This window comes from Quercus lobata, chromosome 8 (assembly GCF_001633185.2).
Source record: "Quercus lobata isolate SW786 chromosome 8, ValleyOak3.0 Primary Assembly, whole genome shotgun sequence".
NCBI lineage: Eukaryota > Viridiplantae > Streptophyta > Magnoliopsida > Fagales > Fagaceae > Quercus > Quercus lobata.
This window is the reverse complement of record NC_044911.1, coordinates 50,001,766-50,013,228: the sequence shown is the minus strand read 5'-3', so window position 1 is coordinate 50,013,228 and position 11,463 is coordinate 50,001,766. Positions and strand designations below refer to the sequence as shown.

At 35.4% G+C, this 11,463-nt stretch overlaps 1 protein-coding gene across 4 annotated transcripts; it reads right to left on the bottom strand.

Moving 5' to 3' along the window:
* Window positions 1–1,250: 1,250 nt before the first annotated feature.
* LOC115956109 (digalactosyldiacylglycerol synthase 2, chloroplastic) lies at window positions 1,251–11,203 on the bottom strand. Of its 4 annotated transcripts, none has more exons than XM_031074584.1 (5): window positions 10,941–11,203; window positions 9,368–9,776; window positions 8,622–8,885; window positions 3,433–3,782; window positions 1,251–2,214 (listed from the first exon to the last, which is right to left on the bottom strand). In XM_031074584.1, the coding sequence occupies exons 2-5, from the start codon at window positions 9,647–9,649 to the stop codon at window positions 1,704–1,706; spliced, it is 1,407 nt and encodes a 468-aa protein (XP_030930444.1). In that variant the 5' UTR covers window positions 9,650–9,776; window positions 10,941–11,203; the 3' UTR covers window positions 1,251–1,703. The 4 variants fall into 4 exon arrangements, with proteins under 4 accessions (XP_030930444.1, XP_030930442.1, XP_030930443.1 ...); XM_031074582.1 differs by having other exon boundaries at window positions 9,368–9,771; XM_031074583.1 differs by lacking the exon at window positions 10,941–11,203 and adding an exon at window positions 10,766–10,934.
* Between the last annotated feature and the right edge of the window lie 260 nt (window positions 11,204–11,463).

The following is an 11,463-nucleotide window of genomic DNA, read 5'->3' as shown; positions in this document are numbered from 1 at the left end:
CCTCGGAAATAATCTTAAGGGCACGTTTAGTACACTATAATGATTATTACATGGGAAGAGAAATAAATATTATAAGGAATACATTAAGTTGGAATGTAATAAGTATTACTATTCATTAGTTTGGTGACCATTTAGGAATAGAATTCTGAATATGCATCCACAATTTAGTAGAGTATAAAAAGAATGTGTAATTAAATTATTTTTAAGTCAAATTTCCTAAAATACACTTATTTTAGGGTATTCAAAATGGAGCTAATAATTAACAACAAGGAAAATTTATTTTCTTTCCTTTTGAAGATGTGGAAACTAATGGTTTTTTAGGAAATTTTTTTAAAAAGTTATTACATAAGGTGAAGGAATAGATATTCATTACTTTTGATAAAGAATAGTTATTCCTCATTTTGAAGAATAACAATTCATAAGAAATAACTATTCATTGTAATAAAAACATAACCAAACAACCGAATAGTTATGCTACAGGAATAACTATTACATTACAGTATCTATTACAGTCTACCAAACGTGCCCTAACAGTCCAGCTAAATAGGATTAGGGGTCCTCGTCCCCAAAGCAACTATCCAATATTAGTAGTTCGAAAGTTAACAATTGAGAAAGTGTCTTGGTGAATTAGTCAATTTGTTTACCATGTGTTTTGATTAGATTTTTACTGATTTGTTAATTGCTTATGTACAAAATTTTAAAGCCTTTTTTTTTTCTAGATAAACCATACTTTCATGGTTTGTTATGAGCCATTGATCTGTATCTAAAGAAAAGCCCCGCTCATGCATTAGTTCACTTGTACTTTCTATATCCATAGCATTTAATCCTACATCAGTTTCCTGTATTTTCTATATAGCATCTAATTCTAACATGTCAATTTCAAAATATAATGAGAGGTCTTCAACTTCAAGTGATAGCTCATTGGTAATGGCATCCTTTATGATGTCTAATGTCTATGGTTCAAACTCCACGTCTACCTCCTCCATCCAATGCTCCGCTTGATTAGATGTGGCGCATATCAACCATCATAACCACACTCCTTTTATAACATTCTTAAACATTTTCTTCAACGCTCAATCAAAATAAAATCAATCATTTTCTTATAATGATTTGACCTGATTAGGCTATAACTAGTCATGATCATACTTGAATGGAGTTAAGAAGAGTTCAAACTTGCTAATAGTGGTTTCTCAGTAACGACAACAAAGGCTCAATCCCAAATTTTTTGGGTCAGTTATGGATTCTCAACAAAACAATTAGGGTAGACCACATGTATTATTTTCTACCATTCTTAGATCATTATTAATTTATACCATTAGCAATGTCCTTTGTCTTCCGAGTTTTATGTTACAGTCAGTACAAACATTTGAGAAAAAGATAACTTATCACAAATAACAAAGTCCTAGATGACGATGCATATTATACAGAAATTAAAATTAAAAATTAAAAAAAGAAAAGTAACAACCTCCCCCCCTCCCTCCTCCTCTCGCCCTTTGTTTTGGCACAGAAAGACGAACTTTAGCAGCAATCTTATTCGATTCATGCGCAACACAGTGGGAAGATGCTTCGTATGTGATCCTCAATTTTAGGCAAAAAGAAAACATAGAAGAACAAGATGCTTTAAACCCATATCCAATTTATGCACAGACTGAGAATTATGATAAACAACCCCTAGCCTTTATCATAGAAGAAGCCAAAGCATATCATTTTCTTGAGCCATGCTTTCCTGCACGAACAGCCAACCCTAGCTCTTTGCATTGTTCTTCATTTGGTTGCAAGCTCCCTGGAATTGCACCAAACATTCTTCGAGATGCTTCAAACCCAGAAATCACATGATGCATATATGCTGATGCATCCTCCATGTTCCTCTTCATATTGAAAGATGTGGACATAAAGTTCTTTGAAGGACTTGTTGACAGTTTCCTTGTAGGTACCTGGTCCAGATCAGCAACCTTCAGAAACCGTTCTGTAGCTGACTCCCATGATAATTCATGCCTATGAGCATCTGTCAGCTGTTCAGGCTCTTCAGCTAATGCCCTTCGTGTGGCTTCAACAAAGCCATTGCTGCTATCATAGGTCCAGCAATTGGGGAACTGCTTGAAGAATTCATTTGAAGGATGATTGGCACATACAACAATTTTTCCCATTGCCAGTGCTTCAGCTGTGGTGGTACAGACTACATCTGTGGTGCTTGGATTCAGAAAGACTTTATAACTGAAAGAGAAACAAGAAAAAGGAATTTAATAACACCACCAACCATGTTGACAATCTAGAAGCAAACCACATATGTGGTGGTTAGAAGTTAAAGAAGAAGAAAAGAAAAGGAAGATCATTACTTTTGAGTGTTTTTGAAAAGCTGTATGCAACTAGAGTTCCATTTGTTATTTGCTTATAACCACAAGACCAGTTTCATCCTTTCAAGAAAATAACTTAAATAATATATATATATATATATATAGAGAGAGAGAGAGAGAGAGAGGATTGGGTTCAAATTACACCTGGCATAACTTTATGTTATGTTACACCAACTAATAACTTTTTATTGGACTAATATTAAAAAATCTGACTGTTGGATTACATTTTTACTATATTCTTAGAATACATATCAAGTTTCATGCCAATCAAATGTTGCTTACTATTCGCTCAATCAAAAAACCCATAAAATATGCACAATTTAAAATCAAAAACTTGAAAAATTAAACATTTGATTGATGTCATGGTTCTTGATTTGAAATCATCTTGAAATTTTGCAAACATGTAGAGTATAAGAAGAAAATCTAATCCAACAGTGGATTTGTTAAAATATGCATTCAATAAAAAAAACATTGGGTGACTTAACATAACTTAGAGTTACACTAGGTTTAAACCAACTACATATATATATATATATATATATAACCCCCCTTGTCCCAAAAAAAAATTGGAGGATCATTATCTAAGACATAAGAGGGATGAGTAGCACATATTTGGCATAAGAAGAGCAGATTAAGACGTGGTTATAGGGGAACACAAGAGTGCTTCTAGAGGAGATATATACCAAGTTGGTCATCACAAATCATTAAAGTATTTGGACAGAATTCAATCTTCTCTGAAATTGCAAACAACAGAATGAACTTTGTTCAATTATTGCCCCTTCTCTCTTTTTGGAGGGGCCACCTGGGGAAGGGGGTGTGGTTTGAGTGACTTGAGTCATTGACTTATTGGCACAAGCATTTCTTCTCAGGACTATTTAAGTTGAATCATTGGTATGGTAGAACACATAGCATCCACCGCAAAAAATGTGATATTCATGATAGACCACAAGTTGCCACAGGTACTTTCTAAAGCTTCATTATTTGTTCCCCAAATTGTGAAGTCAATCGAAAGTGTTCTATAAGACCACCAGTAATTTTTGTAACATAAGACAGTTGGACATACAGGAAGAAGGCTTACTCATGGAATAGAGGATCAGAATGATCACGCCCAGGTTGAACACTGACAGCTAGTTCCAACTTCTTAGCAGCTTCCTGGACCTGATCTGAGTCCTCACCACTTCCATATAAATCAACCTCAAGCCCAGCTAGTTCCTTCTGGTGATCACGAAGAAGTTTTAGTAGCTCCTTGTAGCCTTTGCTCCATACCATCTTCCCAATGTAGTAGGCACCTTTGGTGAAGGTTTGCTTCCCATTTTGTTGTTGCGCTATCTTTTTCTTGCCTATCTCAAGGAACTTGGGATTGACTCCATGAACATTGCAAATTATTGATTTGGGATAATCCTGCGTGGCAGCAGATAATCTGATTACCTGCAATCAAAGTACAAGAAAAATCTGTGAGAAAGATATTTTTCCAAGATAATGATAACAGATTTGAGAATAAGCAAAGTCAAATTTCCTCAAAATTGTCCACTTACTAATAATATATTTAGCATGTAGAAAAAAGCAAAGAAAATAGTAATCCTAAAAGTCTCTTCTCCATAATTATCAATAGATTCAATACTATCTGTAAATCTTATGTCACATTGACGCTTGGAGCCCAATCACACTGTCATGCTACACCTAGATACACTTTGCAGCACAAAAAAAAGTTCCTAAATGTCTCACAAGCCACAATCCCCCAAAATATGCACTCAAAGCTTTACAAAAGCAACTATATTTAACTCGAAATAAATAAAACAAATGGCCTTCAGCTATACAAAAGACAGATTCCGAATGTCTAATCTTCCCCTAACATTCTAACACAATCAACAATGATGCCCCTAGAATAAATAGTTTCTCAAGTGTACCATATCAACACACTGAAAATGTATAACTTCTCGTGCAATGCATAACTATAATTGGTGCCAATAGGATTGTTTATTTGGGTAATTAAACTCACCCAGCTCTCATTAGGGTGGTTTGGGATATTTGTGATCAACCAAGGATAGGGATTTCAAATATGCCTATGGGGTCATGTATTTCCGTATTCATATTCATTAATAAGTATCATGCATATAATTTTCTTTTTCCTTTTCCTTTTCAGGCAATTAAACCAACTTCCCTTGAGATTTACGAAAACTACACTGTCCCAAAACTTCTATAGAAATGAGTATGACAGTCAACCCCCCCCCACCCCACCCCCCAAAAAACAAAATTGACTCAATGCCTTTAATACCACATTTGAATTTTCAATGGACTACCCGGCCCTTGGTTAAATGAAATTTTCCTATCTTACCCTTGACTAATGATGAAAGCACCATTTTGCCCCTAAGTCCCCCCCCCCCCCACAAAAAAAAAAATAAATAAATAAATAAATAAAACCCTAAAAGGAAACCAAAGCCCCCCAGTATTGCCAAAGGGGGGGCTAGCAAAATCCTCATATTGCGCTTTCCATATCATTTTCTCAAATCCTCTTCTTTTTTAATTTTTTCTTTCTCTCTCCTCTCATCGTTGTTCTCTCTCTTTGTCCCCTTCTCTCTTTTTTTCCCTTCTTTCTCATCTAAGCCGACCCATCTGTTGGGAAACTTTAAGGATTAATTTTGTTGAATTTTCATTGACATACTGAGAAAACAACCATGTCCAGTACTGAGACAAGATCTTCCACAAACACCAAAGCCTCCACCGTGATTCATGAAGCTAAAACCCATCAATTATTAACTGAATGTTTATCTTTAAGATCATAGCACAAATAGAGAGAGAGAGAGAGAGAGAGAGACCCACAGAGGAACAAGGTGCATTTTAGCAAGGCTGCAAGAGAGACATTTAGGGAAATGGAGGAGGAATTGAGGTGTAAAATTGGATGGTGTTGATAAAAAATGGATGGCCATGATTGGATCTGATAAGTTCATATCCAAAAAGACTTAACCATAGTTAAGACAAGAGTTAATAAATGTAGGAATTTTATTATTAAAAAAAAAAAAAAAAAATCTATTAGTTAGTAACATCAGAGGGTAGGGATTTATCCGTTATGTTTTTCACACACTGCTTGCCTTAGGAGAAGGGGGGGGGGGGAGGGGAGTATCTTTTTTAGCAAAAAGTTCAAGGGTTCATCATTAATATTGTTTACTTAAAACACAAAGAAGATTAATGCGATTTACCCTTTTTTTATTAGTAAAAATAAATAACAGGTAAACTGCATATTTGGTCCCTATCTTATACATCATATTTCAATTTGATTCCTAACCTTTTAATTGTGTCAATTTGGTTCTTAACATTTTAGTACCGTATCAATTTAGTCCTTACTGTTAATTTTTGGATGAAAATTGATGACACGTCTAATGGCCAAAATAAAAAATTAGCTTTCATTGATGTGACAATACAATAAAATTTTATTTTGGCCATTTGACATGTCATCAATTTTCATTAAGATATAACAACAGGGACTAAATCTGGGATGCACGGACGCGGCATCCAGCCCAGCGCACCCGCGTCCGACGCGGCGACGCGGGAGGGACGCCGCAGACCGCGCGTCCGTGCCGCGTCGTGCCGCGTCCCGCCACGTGGCAGCTCCCGAATCGGGCCGACGAGGCTGAAATCGGTGCCGACGCGGCCCAAATCGGGCCGACTCGGTCCGTATCGGCCTGTATCGGCCGAAACCGCCGAGTCAGGCCGAAATTCAAAAAAAAAAAAAAAAAAGTGCAAAACGCATCGTTTGACTTAACCTAAATACCCAGACCCTCACACTTCGTCCAAAACTCCCAAACTGCCTCTCTCACTCCGTCCCTCATCTCCCTTCTCTGTGTGCTCCGTCCCTCATCTCTCTTCTCTGTGTTCTGAGCTTTCTGTGAGTGCTGTGTGCTGCTTCAATCTTGTGGATTATGTTTAATTTATGAACATCATGTTTTAGTTATTAATTATTATCTACTATTACTCTTAAATTTGGTATTTGTTTATATAATGTGAAAAAGTATGCTTAGCAATATATTAAACATATATTGTAAAAATATTTTTAATAATTTTTTAATCGCCGAGTCCTGCCGCAGCCCGCACCCACCTTTTTCAAAAATTGCCGAGTCCCGCACCCGCACCCGCACCCGCACCCGAGTCCCGAAACGCACCCGTGCTTCATAGGACTAAATTGACACGATATTGAAAGGTTAGGGACCAAATTGATACAATAAAAAGATTAAGGACCCAATTGAAATATGTTGTAAAGAATAGGGACTAAATATGTAGTTTACCCAATAAATAACTCTTTTTTATTGGTGTATTCCTTGCATAATTCCCTTGTACTTTGGTTTGCTCCTATCTATAGCTTTTTAATAAAATTCATTCTTACTTATCAGTTCTTTTCGCTCATGAAATGAACTTATTAAAAATAAATAATATCTAAACTGAATCAAAGACTGGTAGAGAAGGCTCTATTGAAGGTAGAAAAATCCAATATTATCAATAACAAACCCTTCATTATGTAAGAATGAAACAAACTTGGACCGCAAAACAAGGTTGTTAGGTTTTAAATTGTTGGCTAAATTCCTGTGTTAAAGGATTGCATTTAAATCAAGTTTGGTTTGTATTTAGTCAAATCAAGAATCATAAAGAAGTTCCAAAATCAAGCTTCAGAAGACTCGCTAGAGGGAACTTCAGATAGAAAGTTCACAAGACCATCGCTCAATCAAAACTTGAATTGGAAGTTTGTGAGACCTTCACTTGATCTAGATTGCGTGAACAGCAAACTGACTTAGCAGTGCCAGCTGTTTAACCTAATTCCCTCTATACAAACCAAACCTTACTCCAGAGAGAGGGAGAAAGGCTGCTATACAGAATTAGATCTAAGAGTCAAAGCTCCTTGAACCTAAAAGAGTTCTAAATCCTCCTCCTAGGTGCTTCTCCTTGTGAGACATTTTCAGAGTTTCTCTTTAAGAACTCCCTGCTTGAGCCTTAAACGTGAGATTTAAACATCTGTGGGTGTTGTTCCTTCAAACCATAGAAAACCTACACCCTTTCCAGTAAGTTCATTGGTTGAAAACTTTTAGAGAGTTCTTTGGAGCACCAGAGTTCTGAGTCATTGCAAACAAGTTTGTTCGTGGAGGAAGTTCTATAAAAGGATTCCATGGGCATGGGGCCACAATGGTGGAAAGGCAGATGGGTCATTCACTGAGGTTCCATAGAGAGTATAGGATACAAAGGTTATATATGTTCTAACAATTGTAAATGCTAATTCTATAGTGAACTCTTCAATTGATTTTCCACATCATCACCAAAATCTTTGTGTTGATTTTCTTGCTTTTATTATTATTGTTTTTGAGATTTGGTGATTTATAATTGTGGAACGACTATCCATTTGGATCAATAAATAACTTGATCTAATGATCAATTAATCTGATGCTTAGTCATTTGGGGTCTAAATCAGAATTTTACAAAGGTGTATACTGCAGCCACACTCTTGAAAGATAAATGATTCAACTTAAGAGGGCATATACAAAAACCAAGCACCAAGATAGGGACTTTTTCTTATTGATATAAAACTTCAATTTGAATATCCATCCAACACCTTCACCTACTAATTTGACACTTACTTATGCCACTAATAAAACAAAATTCTGTGTTTCCATATACTAAAGAAATATCACTGCATGTGAAGTTATGGAAAACTAACTAAACATAGCAATAACCAAAAGTTAGAATTTACTTAAATAATTAAGAGAGGCTTGATTCATTGCCTAAACTAGCTCAGAGGGAACATCAATCACCCAAAGTTAGTCACAGCCATCACCCTGCTTTAAAATCTTTAAAGTCATTTAGACAAGAACACCTTCAAAAGGGATGTCTATCACAAAGACATAACTAAAATGGTGGTACTCAACACCCCAAAATAAAATATTCCAGACTCAAAAATAATTCAGTATATGGAAAACTAACTAAACATAGCAATAACCAAATGTTATACTTTACTTAAATAATTAAGAAAGGCTCGATTCATTGCCTAAACTAGCTTAGAGGGAACATCAGTAACCCCAAAGTTAGTCATAGCCATCACCCTGCTTTAAAATCTTTAAAGTCATTTAGACAAAAACACCTTCAAAAGGGTTGTCTATCACTAAGACATAACTAACATAATGGTATTCAACACCCCAAAAAAAAAAAAAAAAAATCCAGATTCAAAAGAAACTCAATATATATATATATATATATATCATGAAAACTAACCGTTATCAAGAAACATACCATGTGGCAATAGATATTAACAACCCAGGTATTTGCGTATTTAAGAAGAGATGCTTGCATCCCACTCTTCTCTCTCTTCACATATTCCATATAATTGGTATGAATAATTCCTACAACCAGGCGGAATTTGACCTTCCATCTCTTCCCATGATGAAACCATGTAAGATGCTCAGGCTCCTCAAGAACAGCAATATCTGCCTCTTCATCAGGGATGATTTCTGAAATATCTCCAACAGCAAGAATGCTCCTTTTATCTGTAGAAAACTGCACCACAAGTGATGTAATTGATTAGTATCATTCTCCACAACTGAAAATAAGAATTGAAATGGCCAAAAGACCAGGTTTTTAATATTGTGCCTAATGTTGGTCCTAACCCAAGACCAGAGAATTTGGGACAAAGCCAATGAATGGCAAATGATTTGACCTCCATGGGACCATGTCCACGGTCATTAGGGTAACAGTAAAGGTTATAGTTACATTTGAGCTTAGTATTATGCTTGAATTAGACAAGTGGGTTAAGGGGGATATATTGGCATAAGCACTTCAAAGTTCATGAAGTCTTCAAAGGGATAAGGAAAATCTTTTGATTGCTAGGTTACACATAAAAGACAAAAGTATCCCTACTCAGGCAAACAACTAGACATTCAACTCTCTCATATGGAACATGTCAAACCCACTTCAAAAAATGATTAATTCAGGTGCAGGTGAGTGCATTAAGGATTGTATAAAATTACAGAAATGATTACCCTTCCAGGATAAAAACGTATGCTGAAACAAGATGCAAATCCAGACCTCTCCTCAAGCCACTGACGAACATATTTTTCCTGCTCTGAAGGTGATCTGAATGTGATGTTGCTGGGATATACTAGTACTTGCTCTTTCAAAGATAACCATGGAATCACCAAGGTGACCTTTCTCTCCCCGTCTTTTGAAAGATAAGCTGCACGAAACAGAGGGTTGACAGCAGTTCCAGTCATCCATGGAAGGCTGGCGGTAGTAAAAATGGCTATATGCTGCTTTTTATCCATTCAGTTATCAGGTTCAATTGCAAATACTTATCAACTCCATATGCTCTCTTACAACTTGAACCAAACTACTTACACAAATTAAGGAAGCACAACTTTCAAGGATCAAAAATTGACGACCTCAACTGCACTAAGGGATAAAAGCAAACAATCATTCGAAATATCTAACAGCCATACAAATTCTAAAACATATTATGAAAGAAAACAGCCATGATAAAGAATTGAACATAACTTCTTCTTCTTCTTCTTTTTGTGAGTATAGAATTGAACATAACTTGTGCTAAGTAAAAACATACACACATACGTATTCCAATCAAATAAGTATTGAGAAATAATATTTTAAGATAAGGAATTCTTAAGAAAGGGGGAGTTCTAGCCTTCTAGGTACACACTTAGCATTTTCCCGAGTTAAGGGGAAAGATTTATATAAATATAAATCTTCAGTTACATCATTACAATATTAAAATCAATATCCAAAGAATCAGATTCCAACCAACTTGGAACTCCAGAGAACCAAAAAAAGGCCCTGGTTTTCCTCTCTTTAACTATAATTACTATATATTCTTCTATAAAGCTTCACCCTCAACTTGCAATACAATATCTCAATTTCCATTGAACAATAATTTTCAATCTAAAAAAGTAAACAATTTAGCTTAAACTAAGTATATTCCCTAATAGATTGGCCCACTATTCTGATTCTCTAAAAACTTAAACTTTCCCTCTTTTGACTGGTAAGCTACACGTGCACTCAGCATATTTTGAACCCAAAATCTCACTCTCTCAGTCTATTCTTATAGTTTCATTTGAGACATAGCTCATACCAAAATTCTTCTCATATTTCATCCTATCTCAAACTCTAGCACCCAAAAATTACCAAACATTCAAAAATAATAAAATAACATAATAGCAAAATCATGTAACAGAACTTACAACAACAAAAAAAAAGCTCAAATATTGTTGGCCGTACAAGAAACACAAAGTAAAGCAATTAGGATCAAACAAAGTAAAACAAAATTTGTACCTTAAATTAATGGCTATAACAGATGAACTAGTTACTAGAGATTCGCGTTATTAGGCAAAAACTGGAATTAAAAAAAGAAAGAAAAATAAAAATTGTACCTTAAAATTAATTGTTGGAAAAAGCAAACTTAAGCGAGAGAGAAATGTGGAGCAAAGAGAAGAGACTTAAGAGAAATTTTGTGGAAAAATATGTTATAGAGAGAGAGAAGAAGAAGTGTACGAAAGAAAAACTAAGAAGTGTTACGGAAACAGGAAACGTGAGAGAAAAACTCACCGGGAGAGAGGAAACTACTTTGGGGTCGTGGGCTTTAAGGTACTTTTATGTGTAACTGAACCGTGCCGTTGAAGACAGCGTTTGAGGAAATGTCTAAGACGGCGTCGTCATAGTATTACGTGTATTCCGTTAATTGGCGGTGCTGTCTATTGGACGAAACAGTTGGAGGTGGGCCGTGGTATGATTATTGGTTAACGGGCTGTTTTTGTGTTGTGAAAGACGAAGGATCCCTAAACAATTGCCACACTTTTTTATGCTCTCTCCCTATTTTATCCATTTTCTTGGTTGAAAAGCCAAACAATATGGTCAATATGCGCTGTAGCAAGGAATTGTTCCAACCTAAAGAAAGAGCATGACTTGCTTACAAGAATATGAAGGTTTTTTAAATATAATAATGATAAAATAAATGAAGGAAAATTAGTCAGAATTATGCTTTATTTTTTTTGTTTTATACTTTACTAGGATGACCATAAATTTGCTGGGTTTTTTTTTTTTTTTGTTTTTCAATTTATTTTATAGTTTC

Excerpts from the sequence above, each read along its gene's own strand:
- LOC115956109 (XM_031074584.1), bottom strand. The coding sequence starts at position 9,649 with ATGGATAAAAAGCAGCATATAGCCATTTTTACTACCGCCAGCCTTCCA. Across the intron at positions 8,886-9,367 it reads TACGTTTTTATCCTGGAAGG|TTTTCTACAGATAAAAGGAG; the intron begins GTAATCATTTCT and ends CTTGTGGTGCAG. Across the intron at positions 3,783-8,621 it reads TTAATATCTATTGCCACATG|GTAATCAGATTATCTGCTGC; the intron begins GTATGTTTCTTG and ends CTTTGATTGCAG.